The sequence below is a fragment of the Larus michahellis genome, chromosome 2 (genome assembly GCF_964199755.1).
Source record: "Larus michahellis chromosome 2, bLarMic1.1, whole genome shotgun sequence".
NCBI lineage: Eukaryota > Metazoa > Chordata > Aves > Charadriiformes > Laridae > Larus > Larus michahellis.
The window spans coordinates 52,283,965-52,310,207 of NC_133897.1; the positions used below are offsets into that span (position 1 = coordinate 52,283,965).

Below are 26,243 nucleotides of genomic sequence, written 5' to 3' on the forward strand. Positions count from 1 at the left end.
CACCAAAAAGGACACTCTGGTTCATTTAATTATGAAAATGTTCTACTGATTCTGAAATGCTTCAGACATTTCTCATTATTAAATACATAGGCAGAGCAGCCGCTCTGCAATTGTAAAACACCCTCAATTCATTTCTACAAGCTATGAATTCAATGCTAATACCACTGATATTTTAACATCAATATTATTTGCTAGCACATGGAAGTCATGGACAAAGCATTATAAAACAGACAACTCAAGTGCTTTTTAGATTTGATTAGTTAACCAAAAATTCTGAGATTCAAAAGCTGTTCTAGGTCACGGCCCTCCTCAGGCCTGTATTTTCCCCCCCCAGGATTTCTTTAAAACTGCATCCAATCAAATCATAAAAAACATATGCAATGAAGCATCTGACACCTCCCCTGGGAGACCTTTCCATAGCCAACAAGTTGTTGTTTTTCCCTCAAGTAGAATTTTAATGTAATTTTATCCCATTGGCCATTCTCATGGAAGTAAGGAGAAAGAGTCCCCAGGGAAGGGAACAGGGCAAAAAAACCAAACCAAGCCAAAAAATTGTTAAACTACACTGAAAAAGTGCATAAAAGCAATTCAGCTGTGAAGATGATGAAAGGGGGACCATGAAGGTAAGCGTTAACTTAAGTCACAAAAGCAGCTTCCCAGCCCTCTCTTCTCCATGAGCACTGAAGAGTCACAGATGCATGTGGATGGCTCCTAAGAAAAAAATTAGAATGAAAAAACACTTGGGTTATCATTCCGTAAGTGCACCTTTGGGAAAAGAACCAAAGTTCCCTTAGAATTGCTTAGCTTCCTACTTCCCAGAAGAACTATACTACACAGCACTACCATAGTTAAACATTGTACAGTCTATTGCCCTGTCCATGAGAGCATCCCATGAAAGATGTTGCCAAGGGAGATATCATAAAATATCTGATTTAGTCTATAAGAGTTTTTCTTCCCTCACAACTTAATAAATAGTATCTTGCTTCTTATTTAACATATCCTACAGCTAAAGAATATATTTACTTTTTTTTTTATTCCTTCACCTTCTCCATTGCTAGCAAGAATTGGTGAAAAGACAGTTTAGAGAATTAGTGCAGGATGTGTACGCAGACAGTAATTTTGAAAATATTATAAACACAAAACTCCTGGAAGGTATCATACAAAAAAAGACAAGAGAAAGCATTTCACAGTCGTCACTCATGTCAGCCACAGAAGCAAACATCTGTCACCTAAAAGATACACGTTTTGTAGTGTAATAGCCCAAATTGGTATTTAAACAAAAATAATAGATACCTTCCAGGAAATATCTAGTCCCCTCTGCTGTAAACAGACAGACTCCCAAGTAACATCAGAGGGAGATGGATGCAAATTTTATCTCTGTCTTTCTTCAGAATCTCAGAATAAAAAAAATTATAAAAAAAAAAAAGCATGGCAATGGCCAGCAACAGCTATACACTAAAGTCCCAATCATTTAGAAAAGAAAACTTAAACAATTTGCTAATCAATAAAAAGAAGACTAAATGAGCTTGAAGGGATTTCATGTGTCCTCATCTGCAACTTCCTTTCGGCGCTGGGCCCGGAAATGACGCTCAATATTTATTGTCACTTCCCTCTGCAAATTTCTGCTGTTAGTTTTTCCAGCTGTTCTGATCCAAGGGTGCTGAAGGACTTGTCGTGCTGTGTAGCGCTTCTGGGGATCCACTATCAACAGCCTGGTTATGAGGTCTTTTGCTGCTATTGTGAAAGAACGAAAAGGAAAGAGGGGAAAAGAACAGTGACGTGATGTTGCTGACAGTTATTCCTACATGAAACGTCCTTCTTATTTTTTCTTATTAGTTGTACCATAATGACTTTTGTGACTATCCCCAGAAGATATTCTAACAACTGAGTTTAGAACTAGTAACAGGAGATGTTAAATCTCCAGCATATTTTTTACTGGTATCATTCTCCCATTCAGAAAGAGAAGAAAAAGTGAAGGGAATTTAATCTTGAAAGCACGCTGAAGGCACCAGTCTAGGTGTTCAGATTCACGGGAATTAGCATGGGGTATCTCATACCTCAAGTAGCATAAAAAGTCGTGGAATGCTCTTGAGCATGTTCTTTGAAAGACTGTATAGGGAGAGAGGGGTTTTAGAGTTTCTAATTCTGAAGAATGCACAAAAGACACTTGTACTAGCCTGCAAGAAGGTAAAAACTACTATGTGCAGACCCCATTGATCTCAATAGAAAATCCACACTATGTTCTGCAGAGCAAGGATTTCATTCTCAGCTTTTGAGGTTTTTGCGTACATCTTTACAATCTAACATAACCCTGGAGATTATTTTGTTACATTTTTCTACAGGGATAATTCATGTAAGCAAGGTGAGGAAAATCCTTGCTCTTGCCTCAGAAAGGGAGCAATCCATTAAATCAATCAGACCTAATATTCTGATTCACAGCCATTGATACCACCAGAGGACTAAATTCACATTTAAAGCAAACACGGAATCACAAAAAAGAGACCTGTAAGACACCCCCAAGTTCATTGAGCTCACTGTCCTGAACAAAACGGAAGTTCTTCACTTCTCAGATCTGCTATACGTGCTGAATCTTACCTGCAGAAATATTGTCCCAGTATGGGGAAAGGAACTCATAGTGACCCAGCTGTATGATCTGAAACAGCTCTTCTTGATCACGATCCTGACTGCGAAAAGGGGGGAAACCACAGAGCAGAATGTAAAGGATCACACCAGCTGCCCACATATCTACTTCAAGTCCATAGCCTAAGGAAAAAAAGACAAACCAAAAGTCCTGTTTTAGAGAGAAAACTCACAACTGGTAGGGAACTGTATTTTCCAAGACACACAGAAGCTCTGCTCAGTTTCTTAAAAAGATTAATTCAGCAGAAGAATAAGTGGCTGGTACAGCACGCTTATACACTGAGCTGCTCTGCCTGTTAATAACTACAGCTCTCACAAAGTGCCTCTCTTCTTCACCGTGTTTCACAAACACTGTCTCACAAGGCCAGTGTCAATTGGAGACTAATTGAGAAAACAGAGCATATATTTCTAAAATAATCCTCCTCAGATTCCCTTCGAAAAAGCATTAGGAGAGTGCCAAGTTTCCACTGAAATTGGATATAAGTGGAGATGTGCGACCCAGCTCCACAGAACAAAAACCAGAAATAGCTTTGCTTGAGTCATAAACAAAACTGACTCCTTTCCAGGATTGAATCTTTTTGGATATGAAATCTCCAAAATTTCTTCTGATGTGAAATATGTTTTAGCTCGTTACATAAGTTTAACATACATGTTCACAATATTTTTGCATCATTAGGGGCCTTGGAAAGTTGTTTGGGTTACAGTCATGAAATGGGGTTGACTACCCTCAGGTTGAAACATGAACTTTTGCTCATTTCCCCACTTCAGCAATTACCATCTATGATATTTTATGGCTTGGCTCCTTGTAAATCAGTGTTATATTACCATAGACATTAATAACGCAAGCATGACTGATGCCACACTTGTGTTTGTCAAAAGTTAAAGGTTTCCTTTCCTTTCACAGATTACACTGGTAGCCAAGATCCTACCCTGTAAAGGCATATCAGTAGGTTGAAACATTCTGCAATATTTTCACAATTAGAAAGTTCAGAATAATTGTATGATTTACCACAGATTATAAATATATACACTCACCCTTCTCAGCAAGTATTTCGGGGGCAACATACGTTGGTGTTCCACAGACAGTAAATATGGGTTTTGTAACCTGCTTTGCAAGGCCAAAATCTGCTAGTTTCAGTGTAGTAGATTTATCTGAATTATGCTGAACCTATACTCAACGAAAAATACATATATTTAGTCCACATGCATTTTAAGAGAGCAAAAGATAAAGGAAGGAAGTAATAATAACAGGAAGAAGTTCTAATAATAGCGCCTTCGAGTAAAGCAACATGAAATGGAAACAGTATTTTGATAAACAGTATTCAGAAAGTTGTTGGTTTCCCCCCCCCCGTATACTAAGATGCTGCACATATTTAAGAGAACACCAATAATGGAAACAGAAAACTCTGCTCTGCAAACTCTGGCACACTATAATTTCCAAGAAATGAAAAGGAGGAAGACAAAAAATAACCGAGAGTCAATTAAATGTTACTATTTCCTCTTAGGGAAGTAAATTCCTCTTTTCCCCTGGGAAAGTAATGAAGAATGCTGTGGGCATCTTTATGCTTAAATGTGATATTCCCAGGTAAGCTACTGACTTTACAGTGTCACTTACAAAGCATAGGACCATCATACCAGTCTAACAAAAAAAAAAAACAAAAAACCACAATAAACACACATAACCTTTATTTTCTTTGCAAATTACTCTGCTACTCTACCTGCTGCCCTGAAAATAAATGAGTCATAGTCATCACATAGCAATGTGAGTAGTTGGAGAAATAGATCCATGCAGAACACTCTCCTAAATGGGTCTTTTCAGCAGTTCCCATCTCCTACATTCACCTGGAAAGTAATCAAAGCACTTCTTCCCATTCTAATTTTGTATGCATGGGTCTTTAGCATTATTTTGTAATGCAGTTAATGAAACATTATTAAGAAAATATTCAAAGGTCAAGTCATGAAGAATGCAGCAGTACAATTAAACACATCAGTATTCTTAATACTGGTGACTGATATTCAAGTATTGTTTAAGAGGCAAAAAATGTCATGAATTTCCTTTAAATTAAAAATTGTCTGTCTTTACAATTATGGGGAACAGATCAGCAGTTAAAATGTCTACAAGAAAGGCAAAGAAATGTGGAGTCAGGTTTTGAACGGATAAACTGGAATATGATGCGACAGGTACACTCCACGCTTTAACACCTCATACTTTGCTATCAGGCAGTGCTTAAGAAAGCCAAAAATTCAAGATGGTCTCTATTACAAGACAACTAATGGGACAAAATTTGCTCTCCTACGTTACAGCTGACTAATCTCTGTTCGTCATCTTTGTAGAAACTGTAAGCACTCATCCAATTTTGGTTAAGCAAAAAGGTTTTTTTTTTTTTTTTTTTTTTTAAGAAAAAATACTGTATCACAAAACCATACGTTATAGCCTACTAATCTCTTTTTTTCTTTTTTATAGAAAATATAAACACTCTTTCAGTTTTGATTAAGCAAAACATTTTGGGTTTTTTATGTTTTTCTAAGACAAAATATTTTTAGTATGAAACTGAAAATAAAGTTTACTACACCCATGCCGTCCAAACTTCTGCAGCAGGAAGCTAAACTGCTGTAGCCATTTTCTCTATTACATTAGTCAACTTCATGATGATTTTTTGACATGATACACTGTGCACACAACAGCTGGCAAAAATGAAAAATAAATTACAAAGGTAACACTTTCTAGAGCAGCGTCTATCCACAGGATTTACATTCTAACAATAGGGGCAATAGTGGTGGAATGCTACAAAAATTCACAATTGAAATGCTCAATTTTATATGTACTATGAAAATACGAGCATGAATACATTTTCCTATTTTATAAATACAGCTTTAAAAATTACAAAAGAAAATTTCAACCAATGCCCTGCATGCTACTGTACAAATAATACCGAAATGTTTATATACATTTTTAGAAACCAGCAGGGAGGTGGAGAGGAGAACACACTGGTCTTAATCCCAATCTTAAAATCAGCAGGAAATGTCTTGCTTTGTAAAATACACACTGTTGTACTGTTTCTTTTATCAGGATGCCAGACTCCTAATCTCTCATCACAGCACAAGGTGGCAACACTGCACCATCTGTTCTTCCAGGAAAAAGCCAGTGAGCTTTCATTTCACTTGACAGTCGAACAGGTAGAACAGCATGCACTGTGGGTATATTTTCATAGCTTTGTGACAATCATTTCAAAGACAGCGTGTAACCTGTCAGCATGCCTGAAAACCTCCGTCCAGAACTCCTCAGCATCTTCACTAACACTATGCTCAGAACAACTCAAAGTCAGCTTGGACAGAGTGAGCATTCTCTTCAACCCCAACTTCATACTCTCCAGTCTACCCTTCCACCACCTGGCATCACCTTGAGCATGCAAATATGCTTCACTGTAGAAACAAAAGCTTCTCAGGTTGCTTTTATTTCTTCTTGAAGCCAGACTACTTACTCACAGCAGTATCGCAGAAATGTACAACATGCCCCAGAGAAATCTAGACTCTGACATCTACAGTATATGCTTTCTGAAATGGTGAGAACAAAGGAAAAATGGTAACATGAAATGAACATATTAGCCTTACTGTGACACCTAAAAGACGGCTGTTACTGTTTCTGCATTCAAGACTACAAAGAATGGTTCCAAAAGTCTATTTAAAAGCGTTGCCTTGTCTTACCTGCCCATAGAGTTAATTAAGATAACGAAGACCAGTATTCAGTGTACTTTCTATGGACAATCAATTTAGGCCATACAACTACTTAGTCCTTCAACTGCAAGGGAAGCCAGTATCTGGTTGTCTTGGACTAAAGCCAGGCAGAATTGCTCACTATTCTCTCAAACACAGATGCCACAGGAGGATATTAGAATATTGTCTGACAATTTCTAGTCATCCCAGCCATACATCCAGAAGATTATAATACAGTAATACAAAGCCAAGTTCACCTTCAAAGAAGGGATAAATTGATATTTTCCTTTTTTCCTGTCTGTTGATGATTCCCAGTACTTCATGCTCCTGTTTGTTTTCACCTTGTGAAATCCATCAGGGTGTTTAAGATGATGATTTATAGCATTAATATTTCTCATACAGACACACATATATATGGTAGCACAGGTTCTTCTCATAGACAACATGAAAGCAAGCTAGCCCATGGAAAGTTTTGTATATTAGAAACAGTGCTAAAGAAAATGTACTGTTTACACATCTGAATTTCAGACATCCCTTGCTGCTAGTTAGAAGAATCTCTGAAAAACCTTACAGAAAATTCCCTATGTAGGTTTATCACACTGAAAGCTCTTGATGGGTATGCAGTTAAATGGCATTTTAACTCAAATGCACTCGGAAACCTCTGACAATGTTTTGTGTATATGCAAACAGTGTCACAAAAGCAAAGTTAAAGGATGGAAAGGCTATACTTGTAGTTCTCATACATATATGAAAACTTGAGAGAGAGAAAAAGGTGGTGGTGGGGGAAAGCTCAAATGCATAAAAAGCTATAACACTGAAATTATTTATGAAGTTGAGTTAAATAATTAGCATGTTAGCATGTTTGGGAAGTGTACAATCACAAATACAACCCTCCCCCTTTCCCCTAAAAGGGGGCAAGGAGGTGACTTTTTGTCTTCTACAGCTATAAACTGGAAAAACACCACTACGCTTTGAAATTAATTTCTCACTCATAACTCAAGAAATGCCAGCACCTGTAGAATTAAACAGTCCCTTAGCTAAAAACCCTGTCAGCTCTTCCAAGTAGCATTAAAGAAGTGACTGAGTTCTTTTGTGGGACCAAACGCACAACACTGCTCATCCTTAGTAGCAAAGGTTTTCTTGCTGAACACCTAGTCCTAGATGAGGTGACTCTGTTGGCAGACAGGAGGGAGTCAGAGCAGCTGTCAAACAGATTTTGCTTTTGTAGCACAAGTCACCACCATTCTGCCTCACAGCTATGCTGCAAGGAGTCTGATCATTGTGGGCTGGCACATTAGTGAAAGAGGGAGGGGAGGAAACAAAAAAAGGATGATGGTGGACTGTTACAGAAGTTTATAACTAGAGAACAGTTCCATAAGAAGAACAGTACTGCAGTGAACTAATAATTAAACCAGGTTTCCAGCTCTCTCCTGTGTCAATAATTTTACAATTCACCACCCACAAAGTGTATTTCCATCTTGTCCTCCATAGGGACAGAATCAGTTTTCCTTCTTTCCCCAGCTGTTTATTTTTGTGAAACTTGTGGAAATATATTTTTCCCCACTTTGCTGCTTCTCTGTCAGCTCTGATGGGAATTAGCCAGCACGTTCAAAAGTCATTAGGAACAGGGTTAGATTCTCACAGAAAGCAGGTTTACTGTAGGCAAACACATTTCCTCAGTAAAACAGACCAAGGATCTTTTCTCTTCCATTTCCCGTTTGCTGGAAAGGGTTAGGGACAAAACTGTTGACAAGAACAAGGAAGGACAAGATTCACCTGACCAGAAGACCATCCCAATGTAGGATAAACAAATCAAGAGCCTAAAAGTACATACCTATTTCTGTCCTCTGTGTACAAAGAAAGTCTAAGGAGACAAACATCTGCAGTGTAGGAATCTGAAGTGAAGCAAGAGGTATCCCACAACCAAGGACATCCCTGCAGGATACCAGCATTTCCAGCACTGTGCTTCCTCTCCAGAAGGCTGTCCCCAGCCCCTGACCCACCAGCAGCAGATGAACCCATGAAATTTGCTTCGGTACTGTTTCTTATCATTCAGCTCTGGCTGATGTTAAGATTAGTGGCAGCTCTCCTTCCTACTCTGCTGCTACTGCTCCAGTCACTCTGAGGAGTAAGGGGCAGCACATCAGAGAGTCAGAAAAGCCAGAATCTTGGTCAAGTGGCCTGTGTTTACAGGAATGCTAATTAGATAGAACCTGAGCTATTTATCACTATCAAGAGCTTATAAACTCATTTGGCTTGTTGAACAGACTAACTTTTCAAAAGAATGCTTTATGTAAATGATATCTAATACAGGTGTTCACAGACAATTAGCACCAAGGTGAAACTGGAACAGGTACAGTTTTCCTTCCCATAGTGTTTGGGTAACACTGTTCTCATATGACAAAATACCTACAGCCTGGGGGCCAGTCTGTTCTTGAAAAATATTTTCTGACTGTCAGAAAGGGCAACGTGATTATTTCAGTGCTACACAACCTTGCCGCTGCCCAGCAATCTCTGTTTTGCAGTGCTGTGAACTAAATGTGAAACCAACCAGAACAGACCTGTATCTTACCTCTCTTTGATTACCTGCATCACTGCAATGCTTACATATTACAGAGGGAAATGAAGGATCTGGTCTCAGGTGTTCCACATGCACTAGCTTATTTTCAACAAATAGGAAGGAGCAGAGCCTGGTTCATAATGGAAAATCAGCTTCTGGAAAAAGCCCTGCAGTTCTAAGTGAACTTTTGTTCTAATGGCAAAATGAGGCATAAAGGCAGGGCCTGCAAGCTTATTTCTTCCAGCTACTTGCACTCACCACCTTTTTCTTTTTTTTTTTTTTTTTTTTGTACATACAGACCACATACTAAGGATTTTCACCAGGTGAAGCAGGATGCATAGCAAGACCTAGTATAGATGCTACTGGTTAGTCAAAAGGTTTGGGAGCAAACCATTCATTCAGGTCCAGCCTTGTTCAACCTCTGCATGTCCTACAGGTTACACTGCTACTGTTCTCCAGAAAACCACACTGATTTCTTCCCAATGTTAATTCCCTTAAAGAACCAAATGGCATGTAGGACTAAATCATCTATTACCTTTTTTCTGGCTAACTACGATCTTCCACCAGCAGATCAAATTTGCTAGAGACTGGCAAATATTTGGTATTTATCTATCAGGAAATTTGAAACCCTAGTAAAGAGTCTAACATACTAGTAGCAAGGGAGAGTTGCTCACTGCTACTGTTCTACAATGGGTGTCTTGAAAAGAGTCAATACTGCAAACATTTCTGTGCATATTCACACATGTGAGTAACTGTATTGACTTCAGTGCTGGATGCAAAGAATGTAGCCTCAGAAATGTGATGGAAAAAATAACTTTTCTCTTTGGCATGAAGTTAGTATTTGAGCTGATTTTACTGCTGTATTTCATCAAAACACTCACATTTTACTGTCAGATTATTTCAATCAACTGCATCATACTTCTGCTCCTAAGAAAATAAATTGTCACAAGATAGAAATCACTACAGTAGAGGACTAGCACAGCAGTGTGCAGGATGTGTGACTGCAGTGGACAAAAAGTCCACCAAATAAATAAACTAAATTAGCAGTTTTAATAAATTTTGGTCTGCAAGGAAGACGCCTTATGATTCAGTGCATGCTTCACGCAAATAAAATTGATCCCAGTATACCTGTAAGTCAGATGCTAAGTAACAGGTGTGATTTCCAGAAAAATACAAATGCTCCCTACCCCTGAAAGCCAGGTAATTTTTATTTGAATTTCTATCTGCAAGCACTGCTTTCTGCAATGCACAGCAGATCTACATGAAGTAAACTGTTAACGGTAATTTCACTTCAAAATCGTATCCATTTCTCCATACAGTCCTGCCACAACACGTTATCTCCACACAGTATTTGCTTAAAAATATTCCAAGATCCATAACTAAAATGAAAAAAAAAAAAATTCAGCTCCTGCACATATGCAAGGTGTTTGCCAATACTTACCAAAAGATTCTCCGGTTTGAGGTCCCTGTGGACAATATTCTTGCTGTGAATATAAACCAGCGCTTCACACAAGTCAGTGATCATGACAGCAGCGTCATGCTCCGTGAACTTTACACTTTCTATGATTGCATCAAATAAGTCCCCTCCTGGGACATACTCTAGGATTAGGTAGATCTCAGCTTCTGTCTCATAGACTTCAATTAAGCTTACTATATTGGGGTGAGAGAGACTCCTAATGATTAGAATTTCACTTTCCATCATGTCCTCTTTCCCCTTCAGCTTCGATTTATCAACAATTTTCATGGCATAGATCTGATTGGAGTCACAATGGCGACATTCTTTCACCACTGCAAAGTTCCCATCTCCAATAGTTCTGCCAATCTCATAGTGTTTTTCCACATCAGTTCTGGTTTTAATGGTGTGCCTCCGGCTTATGTTTTCCAATCCCTGAGCCTTGTTCTCTTCTTTATTCACTCTGCGCTCCCCTGTTCTTTCTCGCCGCGTCATGTCACACTCTCTATGTGTGATATTTCCCTCTCTTCTGGCACCCTCCTCTTTAGCCCTTTGTCCCTCTCTGCCCTCCCTATGGGTGGAAACCTTAGATGGTTTCTCAGCATCCCTTGGAGTGTCTCTCTTTAGCCAACCACTTTGGTTCATTATGCAGCTACTTCCGTTCTCTTCCTTTGCTTCATGAGTTAGCTGCAGCCCTTCCACACCGTTCTTCTTGATTTTCACTACTTCCTTCCCATGGTTTTCATGTTTCTCCACATCCCTTTCCTTCTCAATGTTCCTTTTTTGCTTCTCCAGCCCTTCATTAATATTCCTATGTAGGGACTTCCACGTCCTCCTACAGCCATTATCTTTCCAACCAACTTCTTCACCTTCCAGACAAGTTTCTGAAGATTTTCGGCAATTCCTGATTTTTGTATTTCTTTCTACATGGTACCTCTGACATGCGCCTGTGTTCAGGTCTCTGTTCTCAAATGAGGCCTCAGCCTGCCTCTCCCTTTGTAATTTTTGTCTGGCCTGCCTTTCCTGTGCACACTTCTCACACCTCACCACCTCCTCTGAAGCCTCTTCTAATCCCTCCTCGGTACTCCTCTCGTGGTTAAGGTACCTCTCACTTTCTCGTGTTTTTCTAGAAGCCTTCACTCCTTGCTCTCCACCCCAGCTCTCTCTAGTCCACTTTTTTTTGGTTTTCATTTTTTCCTCTTGCTTTGTCTTGGCTTGACTTTTTCCTTCATGTCCAGCTACCAGTTTGGGAGACATACCATCGCCACAGTTCTTGGTAATTTCTGTCTCATCAAAGCCACTGTCCACTTTTGAAGCCTTGTCATACAGTCTGCTCTTCAGTTTTTGGGACTGTTCCTCATTCTGCTGAATGGCAGCACTGGCAGCATAAGGATTTTCAGGATAAAGTTCTTGTAATACCACTTCCAGGTTCTTCAAAGTGAGGGGCTCCCTCCCCATAGCTATGAATGCATCGCCTTCCCTGAAGAAGTCAGAAACGCTTCGTATTTCTCTGCCTCTCAGATTGTAAAGCTTTCTCACACGGTCATTCTTCCAGCGTGGAAATCCCAGAGCTTCTGAAATGTCAGCCATCAGCTGTTCAAAGGTCTGGACCGATCTCCTGTTGAGAAGCAAGGTTATCCTTCTGAGTGTGCGTCCGCCAGGTTTCACCACTGTAATAATCCTTGGCTTCACAGGACTGTGCTCTGAATGTATCGTGTGAAAACCATTCCGGGGATTAAAACATGGGGACCTATGACTGCTTTCACTCAAACATGGTTTTCCATAGTTTCCACGACCAACAGGAGGACAAGTCCCTTGTAATTTCCTCTCTTTTACTTTTGAACTTGCATTGTGTGATGAATGGTCAAACAAGCCTCGGCATCCTAAAGGAAACAAAGAGTAGGCATATTATTCATTTTGCATCGTCAGATCTTTCTGAGTGATAGTTTTCTACATATCAGTGTACGTGACCTCAGAGAGTAAGGGTAGGTGCATTCACTGCTTACATAGAACTTTAACTGCCACTAAGGAATAACTCCACATACATGCAACTACAAACACTTTCAAGTTTGTGAGAAAATGTAAATGCACTTTGTGACAGAGAAACGCTATTAAAAACATAATAATATCGGAAACAAATAGATCCTTCTCCTAAATCCTCCCATCTTCCAGAAATCCTAAAAAAAGTGGTGTTACTTGTGCCAAAAGTGCATCAGATTGTTTAGCATTCTCTTATGAATCTACCTACCATGACCACACTCAATTCCTTTCTGACCCCAATTACAATTTTGGCCTCTGTAAACCCTGTGGCAAGAAGTTCCACAATTACACTGCATGAAATAAAAGAAACTAATTACATCTACTTTAAAATTGCTACCAGATGACTATGCGTGCGCAGCCTTATATTCTTATAAATAATTACCTCCTCTTCACTTTCCCTGCACCATTCATTTAGTTTCTAGACTTCTATAACAAATTAAGTAAATGAGTTTCTTTTCAAAAAGCATTACATTTGCTGTAATTTTACAGAAATTTTATGGTACATTTAATAGTAACGTAATTTAATTTTTTTCCCTTAAAGAAAGGACATCTTAGTTTTGTTTGGTAATTGGAGTCCTGGTTTTCCGGTATTTTAGTTTGACTTTTTTATTCTAAAAATTATGTAAAATCACACAAAGTCCTGAATATCCTCTAGGGGCATTAACAATTTTCCCTCCAATATTTCATCTTAGAACACCAACCAAAGAAAACAGCACCATTTGTTACGAGTAATTCTGAAAAGAACTGAAAACATAACACGTGGTTATGGACAGACCAAGCTGTCTGTAAACACAACAATAAGATAAGAATAAAAATGTCCCCTTAAAGTACTCTAATTTCTTGTACTTAACTAAGATTAAAATTTCATTACAATGCAATTCTTTTCCACCTCAAGAAATAAACTTTCAGAATGAGATCACAGTGTGCTTCCAACTCCACTTAATAGTTCAGTGCAGTTGGGAACAAACATTCAATATGTATGAACTAAGAGGGCCAAGATGAAAGAAAGCAGCCAGAACGATTACCGAAACATTACAAGGAAATTCCCATACACAAATGGCTTATCTGCCAGAGAATCTCATCATTTTCATACATTACTATGATTACATAGCCACAGCACAGTGGGCAAATCCACAAAGGATAATCTGCATGTATGAGCGTTCCTCTTGGTGCTAGGCTTAACACACATCCCTTCAAGAGTTCTGGCAAGCTTAAGCCTACTACATTTTGGTTTTCAACTGATGAAAAGCTGTTTTCAGTATTTCAAAGTATGTGTTTTTATTTGTGCTCTTCATCAAGGCATAATAGAGTGAAGAGGATATACACCTCCTCGCCTAGAACAACAAACAAAAGGGAAAACTACAACAATTGCTGCAGAATTCACTCGCTCTGCCTCAAAAACAGCGTATCCAAAAGGCCAGGGGTTGAGTGGGGAAAACACAGAGCTACAGACCTCCACTCTGCCGTTGTCTTTGTTCGATGTAGGATGACGGACACTTCTTAGTTATAATACTCTCACCAGCTAGAGTGCTGTGTGCCCCCCAGCACACCCCTTGACTCTTGGCTTCATTTTCTTCCTCTGCCAAATGAGATAAATACTTCTTTTCCAAATAAATATCACAAAGAAGCCCAGCTGCCAGCACGCTGATTGAAGACATAAGCATTATATAAGAGCTACGTGTGACTAATGCTTGGTGGTTGTACAAGTTATTTCTGTCTTCATTCTGCTTTTTAAGGATGATCTCTTGTTATCAAAAGATGACTACATACGTGCTAGTGATAGCAAAAGATTCAGCAATCTGATATTTACATTCCACCCAGAATAAAGCCTACTGTTAATGGGAGAAAAAAAAAAAATTCAGATATAATAATAGTTCTCGGAAATCTAAATCAACTCCAGAACATGTTGGTTACCAGGAACTGTCGAAGCTCTGAATTTAATCAACATTTCCAGATTCTTGCATACCCACTCTCATCAAAGCATTACCTTGCTTATGGGAACAGTGTGTGACATTTTTACTGCTTATAATCTTGGTATAACATAAAAATAATGCTGCACTAATAATGACTTTTCCCACAGATTATGTTTCTCCCAGCTATGCTGCTATTATCACACCTTTCTACAAACCATTCATTTTAAGTGCCTGGCTGCACTGTTGATTGTTTCAATTACCCAAACATCAATAATGGTTTCTTTCTTCACTAAATTGGCTAAGCATTAAACAGAAACCAAGTATATTTTTTAATTCTATAACTAATGGAATAAGAGCAGTTTTATGTAATTATTAAGAACAATCCAGGAGTGTGTTTTTGTGATTTTTAAACCAGCTTGATTTCTAGCCAAAAATAGTTTGACACAAGCCACAAGTTAATATATAATCGTTTTAGGAACAAGAAGACAATAAAGGAAGTTACACGAATGCTTAAATCAATGCCTAAAGTAATCTCCTAACGCTGAGAAAATGGGAAGTGTCAAATTTTGTCCAAGTGGTGGTCACAATGACTATATGTTACATAAAATAAAAAATTAATTTCAATTGCCTGTTACAACTATTTCAGTCATAATTTCAGTTATTTTCCAGTTATACTATATTTATTTTAACTGATATACATGAAGCAAGCCTCAATCTGTCAGGAAAGTGCATGCACTTAAAAGCGGTAACAAGCATTTCTAGAAAGCCTTCAAAGGTCACACACATACACAAATCCTATAGCTACAATTTACATTGCTTCAAAATCTTGTTTCCATATTTATATACAAGTGGGAGATGAAGGAAGAGGGAGGTGGGATCAGGAACACACTTCAATGAGTCAGAGAATAAAACGTGTTTTTTTCTTTTACCGTCTTACTGAGAGCTAATGGTTATCAAATACACATTTTTCTTATAAACATTAATATGGATGGATGCATGCATGCATCTGTCTATTTTTATCCATATACACATCTATATATGCCTGTATATCACTAAGTATCAATATATAGGATGACGCAAAAGATGAGGAAGGCAGAAAACTGCTGGGGAGCAGCATGCCAAGGAGACTGCTGAGCACTGTTGCTGTGGAAGGGCAGGGATAAGGCAGCACGGCTGGTCACGGACACCACACGTGCCACCTAAAATGCACACGTGGGCACAGGGTAAAGAAAACTGGGACTCGCAGAACAACACAGAGCTCCAGATGATGAAGACATGATGGTTATGTAGGGTAAACTATTACACCAAGTCCCTAGGAAGCAGGGAGGGTGGAACAAACAGGGATTTGGGGGCTCCAACAGGTAGCAGGAAGAAGCTTAGCACCTACTGACCAGTGCACAAGTGCTCCCTAAAAAGAAAATGGTTGCTGCAGGGAGCACAGCTTCTGTGGTTCGTTTTTAAAAGCCAATTCACAAACCAGTTGCGACAGTCACAGTCAATTCCACTGGGGAAAGGAAAGGCGTAGGGGGGAAAACACAAAAATTCCTCTAGAAGACCTCTCCTTGTAGGTTTTGGCTCATACTCTGGACCTGGAGTAAAATAAAGTGAATTCAGAAGACTTAAGCTCTGAATAAGGTGTGTATACAGAGCTTCAACCAATCTATATTTTAAGGAATTGCCTGACTACACTCCCTACGACAGCAGAGTAACGGGGTTTGCCAGAGGCCACCTATTCTTGCAATTAAAAATTTATTGCTGCCATTTGTCCTTCAAACTTGTCGCTTCCCTTGACTAGTCTCTAAGATTTTGTTCATTAATTAAAATATTTCCACTCATCTTGCATTCCTTCTTGGCTCTCCTGCTTGAGATCACAGTTTCAGTAATTAACTGAATGGTTTACCCAGCAGCTAATTCTGCTATCCAGTCACAGGTTGCAGTGGAATTAAATTTTTACAACGAGTATTACAACACAATTTAAAACAGAAGGCAATGCTGAAATAGGATCTAGTTATGCCATTACTTTCTGTGAATACGATGGTGATATTTAAGCTCTGCAATTTCTTTAGAGGGTCTTGGATCAGTATGAAAGCCTCCACTTACCTCCACTTACAAAAGCAAACCTGAAAACTCCCCAGAACATTAGCAGCATTCTTCACACAAGTAAAGTTGCACATGACAGAAACTGAGGTTCTGGGAGTCGTTTTGTTATATTGGCCCCAATATAGCATAAACAAAATACTGTTTCAAATGGGAAGGGAAAAAAAACAGCATTAAAAATGTCTGTTTCTTCCTTAAGCCCCAACAATTCCTGCTGAGGGCATGCAAAACAAAGACCATAGGGAAAAACATTAATCTTAATTGGAACCCAAAACATCAATTCATGTCTAAGTATTGATAAGTATCTTAAGGCACTTGAGGGTGTAGAATGTCTCTGGCCTTTAACTCAGAGCATCCCAGTAAGTAGTTCACACACAGGTTACCAGTGTGCATCAGCAGTCGACTCCAGGATGCAATCCGAGTCCTCTAGAAGTACGCCATCTTGATCTCCTCTTCTTGCTGTAAATTATTAAATGTTGCAATTTTCAGGGCTAGTGCACACTGTTAGTGCCCAAGACCAAGGCAGTAGTATGACAAGCCTCAATGTACTAGATTAGTTACATGGAAACAAAATATGATCACAGGCATCCTTTTACAGCAAGTAAATTTTACATGGGCATTATTTACAGCCTTACTGTTGGAGATGTTACTGGTGAATTTTTCTCTAAAAAGCTCTACCTGTAGCACCCTCTCTTTCCTTCCCTCCCGCTCATCCTTGCCCCCCTGCCACGCTTTGTAGCATTTTAGGGCAGAGATTTTGTTTGAGTCAGAACTGGTGGTTATTTCAGCAACAACGAAAGGCAGGCACACTGTGTCAGTTTTGACCAGTTAAAATCCTGAGTAGAACAAGAAAGACTAATTTCACAAGGACTGGATCGAGACAGTGTCAAAAGCAGCAGGATAGTCCCTGCTAGTTCCAGCCTGAGCAAGCTCCAAAGGTTCTCATGGCTGAGAGGTATGGTGGACCTTGAGGACCTCAGCACGCTTCAAGCCAAGCTTCAGAAATGTCTTTTCCCCTGTAACAGCTACTTTAATAACTGCTAGAGGAGGGTCAAGCACCAGAACTGAAAAGAGTTTGTCTCTCCGTCCTCTAGGCAATCCCATGGTTGAAGCTGTTTAATTCAGACAAAAGCAGACAGAGCAGATCACGAAGGAAAGGAACATCTGAAAATGGGGCATTCAGAGGTATCATGCAAGCCATTTTGGTGGGATGTCACTGTCTGTCTGCTTTCAAAAACCCCTCCAGCTATCAGGCAGACACAGTAATATTAGTAAGAAAAAGTGGACATTGAACAGTTGAATCAGAAGTTTGAGACTGAGTGAAGGTGGCTGGGTTTCTCACACAGAGATTGTGAGGCAATAAGGGGAACAGAGGAGACCGGAAATGGCTTGTCAGAAGGGAGACTGGAAGAAAAAACACGGAGCCCTGGGATTTTGCTACCGAAGAAAACTAAGCCTGTGACAAACATGTACTGAGACAAACAGGACTAGAGAGAAGGGGGTCACTCTGTCCTCCCACATGTTACGGAAGACAAATTGGCCCAGCAAAGAGGCAGGATTAGAAATTTCTTATAAAACAGGGTATGTCAAAGGGATTAAAAATGGATGTTGACTGGGGAAATGCCAAGGACAGACACAACACAGTAGGAGCAGGGAGAGGTAGCTGGAACTTGCAGGGAGAGAAGAGGAGGGCTGACAATAGGAGAGGGAACTGGAAGGGGCACTGCTCTCCTGGTATCACTGTCCAGAAGCTAGCCAGTGCATAGCAGGGCCAGACACTGACACCGTAAAAAGAAACCTAGTGAAGAATTGGACTGGGAGGATAAGAGGAAAGAAGTCATAAGACAGACTGGGACAGACTGGGGAATGAAGCAAATAGGGCCCATAGTTAGATACTGTCTGACAGCAATTCCTATGAACTTTGATACTGGCTGATAGTAATTTCTATGAATTTTGCTGACACAGTGAAAGCAGACAGAGAATGTAATAGGGAAGCAGTAAAATGTGGGGGTGAGAATAAGAGCAAATCAGAAAGTCAGGTTGGATGATCAATTTAGGCAAAGGGATGGGATTGGCAGCCAGCAACAGAAGTGTCCTCACACAGTCTGCTTGTTTGCAGTTCTTCATAAAGCTTCTACCTGGCTTTTGTTGTCACTTACCATATTAGTTCACCTTGATTTTTTTTATTTTTTTTAAAGAACAGGAAAAACTACAGGCACAAAAACATGTGACTATGTTAAGAGAACATTACTAAGGTCATCATTAAGATGGGACAAAATTAAAGTTGTCAGCATGACTTGAATTCACTTCCTCCTTGCATACAAGGTAGTTTTTCCTGTGTCTACTCCGTGACACAGTGGATCCTCTTTTACAGATAAATCAGAATCAGGACCGTGCCATAAAAAAAATCTGTTGTCCATAGAGACCTTAACCTCTGTAATTAGAAGAGCTGAAAAGTGTGTAGTGAAAGAATACAGGAAGAATAGCTTCTCTGTGTAAAGCAGTGAAGCCCTGAAAAACTGGATTTTCTCTCAACCAATTCCATAGCGTTTCAAAGCAGTCGACTTAATCTAGATTTCTCAGAGAGGATTACATTCTGGTGTCCAGAACAATATCCTGAGACCCGATCCACAAACCTGTTCCGTACTCATACCTGCAAAATAATATACTGGAAGAGGTCCTTCAGACACAATGTAACATAACACAACACAGACAATGCTAAATCATCCTAAAATTTGGGACCCAGGCATCTCAGGTTGCATTATTCTCCAAATTAAAGTACTTTTAACTTTATTTTTTGCACCTTGACTCCCACTGAATGCAGTTCATTCCCCGTCTTTACAGGTATCACAGAGATGCTAAATCCATGTTTGTTGCTGTAGCAATAACCATGACAGAAAAGCCCCCAAGTTAATAAACCTGTATTAATAGCAGGGTTCAGAAGGCATGCAGTGAAAGGCATGAACAACCAGGGTAAACAGTAAGTAGATCCTCATTAGGTAAGCTTTGTCCATCATACTCACTGATGGAGCCAGAGACCCTGGGGAAAAAAAAGCACAGCATCTGATAGTGTAACTAATGTTTATATTTTAACACACAGGAACAGGGTTTGAGGGGACAGCACTGCTAATCAATAGTCATAAAGGCTTGACTGTGTAACCTGAATAATGTTAGATTAGAAGTACCTGGCCTTGTAAAATACACTGAACAAATTGTACATGTTCAGAATACATTTGATGGTAAGGCAGTTATAAAATATACCATGCAATAAAATATCATATGGCGTTATAACCATGGTTAACTAAACCAAATAAAATAAGCACAATCTAAGAATTTTCAGAAGACCAAAGTGTATTTTACTCAAATTACATTAAAAAAATTAACTCATCACGGTATTTGCACAAATTCTTACCTGCTACTGGTGCAGAAGGAAAACAAAACCATGTTCAATATTACAAATACCATTTATCATCTGGAATCTTTCAAAAATAGTTTTAATACTGTCACTATGGAAAAAAAAAAAAGGAATCAGTTTAATTTCTGCTACCCTAATGGCATCTCCAGTCATACTCATGCCAGCACTTCTGTGTCCAGTTTGTACTAGTGTAATGGACATCAATCACTGACCCAGTCTAACCCAATTTGTACAAAACTAAAATCACTCAGGAGCTCAGGCAGTATTCTAAGTCCACCAAAGAAAAACTAATTTGGGCTCATCTACAAAAAAGAAAAAAAAAAAACAGAGAGAATAATATCTATATCTCATAAATATACAGTTTTAGCCCTAAAAGGTCTTATAAAATTAGGATGATGGGATTCCAAGTTCATTATATTTCACAATTTCACATCAAGCATGCTTATATTCACATGCAATATTATTTTTCCTTTAACTGTCAGCCCTGCAAACTCAGCTGTGTGTCAAGTTGGGTTCCTTCTGTCCCACACGTCACCAACAGAACTAAAGTTTCTCCCGGCCAAATATGTCTGGTCCCATTAAGTGAGTGCCAAAGTGTCAGTTGCAAGGAAAGAAAGTGTTCTTAGAGGCTACTCCTAGAGTGTAAGAATATGGGAGATGCTCACCTTTGTACCCCTCCCTCATAAGGGCAGGCAAGATGACTTCAAAATTTTGCATCATACACCATATCTTCAACATACCTGCTTTTATTTTAAGATTAAAACCTTTTTTATTTTAAGAATAAAATAAACATCCATTGTGCCATGCAAAATGGAAAACAGAAATCTCCAAATCTTTCAGTCACATAAACTCCCACTCTCATTCTTCCCCAGTTTTTCACTCTAGAAAGAAAAAAGGAGGTTCCTTTTTCCTACTTCCTTCTCCCTACCCATTTCTTTCACTCCTTTTTCACTGCCAGTTTTGGGACACAGACCTCTGAGTTTATGGGAGATCCTAGACGGCAAAGAGTACCAGAGCAGCTAAAAGGCATGCAGATGTTGTAGCAAAGGCATTCCTAAGATAGGAAGGACTGTCTGGAGGGACAGCCTGGGTGGAAAACTTGCAGCTGGCTGGACTTCAGCTGAGGGATGCCCACATTGGATCACTCTCAATGGATAGATGAGCTCTGGATTTTTCCATTCTGGGGATGGCTGGTGCCTCTGTGTCACCCCCAGCCCCAGTGTGGGTGCCATCCTGCAGTGAAATGCATGTAGGAGGCTCAGCATGCACCAACATGTGACCGTATTTACTGTATGAGAACCACGAGGGATAAATTGCATTTAGCAGCCACCCTTCCTTCTTTCTCTTCAAAGAAGATAAACTCAGGGTTTTCCTTGACTCTTTTTTTTTTTTTATTTTTGCCCCCGCTTCTCCATTGCTAAATGTTCAGAGCCCCTGTGCAGCCTGCCCTGGCCCTCTCCTGTCCAGCTTCCCCCAAGATGGAGCAGCAGGTGCCAGACTGCTGCAAGGCAGTGTTACTCTCCCTTTTCTGACCTGGCAACAGTGGTTGGGCAAAAATTACCTTCCCAGGCGCCCATCTCTTTCCCCTGCAGGCCCACAGCCACCCCACTGTACAGCTTAAGACTTTCTAAAACAAGCCATTTGTAATTAAAAATTAAAATATTTACAGCAAACACAGATGGCTATTGCCATGTGTTAGTGTTAAACTGAGCTGAATCACCCCCAGAGCAGCAGATGAAGGTAAAAATTTCATGTAGTCTGATAATGAGTCACAAGTGCCATCATTTTTACTTTTTCTTTTTTTTTTTTTTTTTTTGTAAGAGCAGAACCCCACTTTCATTATCTTCTTTTTGACATTTTAAGGGTGGCAAATTAAAAAGCAAGCATAAAGAAAGCCCTTTAAAGAAGTATACAAATGCATAATCTGTAAAGACTAAGTGAAACGTAAGACTGCACGTGAAATGAATCAGTGCCTTTGGAGGTGTGAGGCTCAGTTTAAGTTCTTACCCTGCATAAAACCAAAAAAAGAATATTATGAAACTGCTCATTTATTTCATTTCTTTCAAAGATGACAGGCTGTGTATTTTATCGGGAACAGCCATGGCTGCTTTCTGCACTTTGACAGCTTTAGGGTCTGTACCAATAACCAGGGAAGTGAGTCCAGGACCTTCCATCAAGAATCTTTCAGGAAAGGGACAGAACTGACAGAGGAAAACAAAAACATCTTACACAACTGCGATATTTGCCAGGATCCATCTGGCAAAACCCTCTGTGTGTTTCTCAAGGATCAGTGTACAGGGAGTTTCACTTTCATGTTGATGCTCTTGACTCCTGAACTACCATATATTTCAAATTAATTATTCATGTCTCATCACAAAGTAAGCTTTCACTTTTTACTCCTGTTAGCCAACATTGCCTCAGTCAAAGTCAAAGGAGCAGGATTCTGATTCTTCTTGTGGGAGATTTTATTTGCATTGCTTCCTAAATCTCAACATGATGACTAATAGGTTGCAACTGAACAAACCCAGTGAAAGTAAGAGAGCTTGCAGAGGTATCACCAAGGGTTTAATTAGGCTTCCAGATCCTTTACTACCAATAACTTTGTTGCATAACTAAAGGAAAGTCCCAGCCAGAGTCTAATTCTCCATCTGGTTTGCAAAAGGGGCAATTACCCAAAAGTTTTCTTTGGAAATTTAGCGCATTTAAGAGAGGTTAATTCACATATAAATGTAGAATTCCCAACCCCATTATTACAGGACCACTTTTTCAGAAGAGACTCATATATTCAAGTCAACATTGCAAAATAAATTGTTTTGCAGAACTTATAAAAGAAAATGGGTTTCTCAGGGAAAACTCTAAGCCAGTGCTAATTAGACTTAAAAGCATGATGACAAGCAGAAAGATCAGGATTTTCAAAGCACCAGACATTTCTCAGCATTTCCACTAACTATATTATTTGGGGTGACAAGAAAACTAAAAAATTGGAGTATTTGCACAGGCTAGCAATGCTGATTAAGTGAGAGCTGATGTTTTCAGAATGATTACTGAGAGCTTCTTCTAAGAATACATGACATAAATAATTGTTTTGAATTCTTACAATAATGAGACTGAGTAAACTATACTGGCAACAAAGGGAAGATGGTAAACATGCCTGACTTTCATTTGCAGTGAAGGCAAACTACTGCTAGGTAAGATGAAATGACCAAAACTCCAAATTTACATTAGAACCAAATGAGGCAGTAGCTCCCCCTCCTTTTTTTTTTTTTTTCCACTGTTTCCAGTATCAGGTGAACGCTCAAAAACGACAGACCCCATACCCTGAAAATGAGAAAAACCTGGAAAATAATATACCGCTAAGACGAGAAGTGTCACATTCACCTCTTTCAACTACTACATTTTCAGCTCTGATCCAAGTTGCACTGAAGCTAATTAAAAGATTCGCATTACGTTCAGTAAGATCTGGATCAGATCTGAGGCTGCTAAAGTCACCATAATGTTCTGATGCTAATTATATTTACAAGAAAATCTATAGAACGCTGATTTCAAATGTTGTTAAATGTTTAGGAATCATCAAGTCAAAGGAAAAGAGGAAAAGCAGTAACAGAAACGAAGTCAATTTGCCCTAGAGCTGTTGGAAAAGAAAGAAGGACCACCAGCTTCCCCGATTTCTACAAAACTATAGATGTTTCTGCAGAAAATAAACTAAGCTAAGTAATCTTAGAAATGGGGAAATGAATCCCACACAACTTCCCTTAGTCACCACATGCTGAAAGTCCCGCATATGCCAAAATTGTGAAGCTCTGCAGATCATGACTAGAAAAAACAGCAGTGCAGACAGATACAAAGCATATAGTGACACTACCAGATAAAGACACATTCAAAACTCAGGTTGTCGTGCCCAAGGTAATTAACTTGAGTATAAAAAAAACAATAAAGACAAGATAACTTTAGCACAGCTCAAATTCAGAGGCCTGAACAGCTGCCAATATCTTGAATTAAATTCAAGTTATCTCGCCTTTGCTGACAGTTTTAAGTCCAATTAACCAATTCAGGTTAATGAACTACAGATGGGGATTTACCAAAAGCTAGCTCTCAGCTGACGCGTCCTAACATCCTACAAAAATTTTCATAGAAAGAGTCATGCCATTTCAGGAGATCGTCACTCATTACACTGTAAGAAAGATACTCTAACTCTGCAGGATCAATTTTATCCAGAGAGCCACAGTTCAGCTTCCTGAGATATAAAATGCAGCCACCTTTTGAGAAGAGCATGACAGAGTTGCTACAGTAACTACAAACTTCTACTACTTCAAGTAGCTGTAATATGTTTCATAAGCTTGGCTTCACTTGCTGACTGCTTGGGGACTCTGTGCTGGTTCTTAACATTTCAAAGAGTCAAAACTGCATATAGACTATATAAAAAACACAAGAAGCATGAAAAGGAAAAAGGGGGACGAAAGAAAAAGGAGACAAGGAAGTGGGAAGGCAAACTGGCATGCAAACACGCATATATGTAAATTTTCAGTTCTATATAAAGCTCGTAGCAAAAGCATACGTGATGAACTGCCAGGTTTGGTGATAAACTCAGATTATCCCCTCACACAATATCGTTTGCAGTCTAAATGCTCAGAGGAAGAAGCCAGAATATATTTGTTGCAAAGGGGTTGTTTGTTTATTTGAAAAAGGAAATACTTCAGTACACAGCCGTAGCAAAAGTTTTGGTTTATGGGGTTGTTTCCAGACACAATGTCTCATAACCTGAAAACCGTTCCTTTAGCTCAAAGCAGTGGCCCGTCCAGTCCTGCTGACGCTGTGCACTAAATGTCCCCTGAGGAAGCCAGAAAATAACACTGCGCAGTGAAAAGTTATGGAATAGTTTTCCTATAAATATCTGTCCTGTTATTAAATAGGAGTAAACACAACCAATATAACTACAGAAGTCAGGGGTAACAAGCGCACAACCAGCATTCTTCCCCAGAGAGGTTTGGCTCCCATATGTCACAGTATCCTCATCAGACAAAACAGCCCTCCCCACCCTTCTGAGGTTCTGCCTGGGACCCGGGTAGCTCCAGCCGTAGCAATTCCCCAGCTGAAGGAAAATTCACCATCCTTGAGTGTCTTTTAACATACAGTTGTGCACAAGAGCTTAAAATCTTTACATCGCGTACTATTTACTTTTTTTTGCAGAGCATCGGTGCTCTCTGAGCAGCCCACGAGCACGCGTTCCAAGTGAACTACACTCACACCGACAATCAAGAGTGCAAGTTACATCTCATCTTTGATTTTTACAGGCGACACTGTGCACGCCTTTCGGAACAGTCAACACAGACTTCACACTCGGACTCCAAAGCTCGCTCCCGTACCTCGCACGGCTGCTGAGGTGGTCCCTCAGCCTGGGAAAAGGGAGGACAGGCAGCCTGACCCCCAGCACCCCTGCGGCAAGCAGCACAGACCTGCCCTCCGTGTGGCAGCAGCCTCTTGCTCTGCTTCCCAAAGCCTGTGCAGTGAATCCAACTTCACAGAACCATAGAATGGTTAAGAGTTGGAAGGGACCTTAAAGATCACCTAGTTCCAAGCCCCCTGCCCTGGGCAGGGACACCTGCCGCTGGACAAGGTTGCTCAGAGCCCCGTAACTTCATTAGTTTCCACTGTGATACAAAGCGGGGGGAACATGGCGGGGGGGGGGGGGGGGGGAGTGGGGTGTCGGGGGTCTTCCTTAATCAAAAATACACTTGAAGGAGGACGGTGGAATAGCCGCCCCAACTTCGCATCTTCGGGGACCCCCTGTTTTTTACAAGCCTTCCTTGCGGTCACCTCAACCCCACCGCCAAGCGGGAACCGCTCCCTCCCCCGTCGCCTCTCAAGTCCCCATTTCAAGCCCAAACGCCCCCGACATCTTCCCCCCCCCCCCCCCCCCCGCACCGCTCACCGCAACCCCACGGACACGCCAAAGACCCGAGGAAGAAGTTTCCCCGCCGGAGACCCCCCCTCCTCCCAAAATGTCCCCCGCAACCGCCCACCCTGCCGGGTACGGGGGGCGGCGGTGGGGCTCGGGGGTCGAGGGAAGGGGTCACTCACCGGCGCAGTGGCCGTAGGGGCAGCAGGAGCCCGCCGCGGGGTGGAGGGGCGGCGGGGCGGCGGCCGGCATGGCGCGGCGACTCGGTTGGGTTGGGTTAGGTTCGATCTCGGGCCGGGGGCTGCCCGCAACCGCCGTGTCTCCGCGCCGCCTTCCGGCAGCGAGAGGAGGGAGGGGACCCGGCGGGGAGGCGGTGCCGCCGCGTAACGGTCACACCAACGGTCACACCGGCGCGAGCGGGCGAGGGGCGGGGGGGAGCGGCCGGGACTGCCCCAGCGGACGGCGCCTCCCCGCCGCCATCTCCCTCAGGCGGCCGCTCGCCCCCGGGCCCGCTC

General features: G+C 40.6%; 1 protein-coding gene across 2 annotated transcripts; it reads right to left on the bottom strand.

The window, feature by feature from the left end:
- Positions 1–26,225, bottom strand: DCLK3 (doublecortin like kinase 3). Of its 2 annotated transcripts, none has more exons than XM_074575404.1 (5): positions 25,911–26,225; positions 10,356–12,250; positions 3,676–3,808; positions 2,596–2,763; positions 1–1,731 (listed from the first exon to the last, which is right to left on the bottom strand). In XM_074575404.1, the coding sequence occupies exons 1-5, from the start codon at positions 25,978–25,980 to the stop codon at positions 1,538–1,540; spliced, it is 2,460 nt and encodes an 819-aa protein (XP_074431505.1). In that variant the 5' UTR covers positions 25,981–26,225; the 3' UTR covers positions 1–1,537. The 2 variants fall into 2 exon arrangements, with proteins under 2 accessions (XP_074431505.1, XP_074431504.1); XM_074575403.1 differs by having other exon boundaries at positions 1–1,734.
- Positions 26,226–26,243: the final 18 nt, after the last annotated feature.

Bases quoted from the DNA above. Each gene is read 5' to 3' on its own strand.
- DCLK3 (XM_074575403.1), bottom strand. From the start codon at position 25,980: ATGCCGGCCGCCGCCCCGCCGCCCCTCCACCCCGCGGCGGGCTCCTGC. The intron at 2,764-3,675 runs GTGAGTGTATAT...TTTTTTCCTTAG, and splicing joins CGAAATACTTGCTGAGAAGG to GCTATGGACTTGAAGTAGAT. The intron at 1,735-2,595 runs GTAAGATTCAGC...CTTTCACAATAG, and splicing joins CTGGGACAATATTTCTGCAG to CAGCAAAAGACCTCATAACC.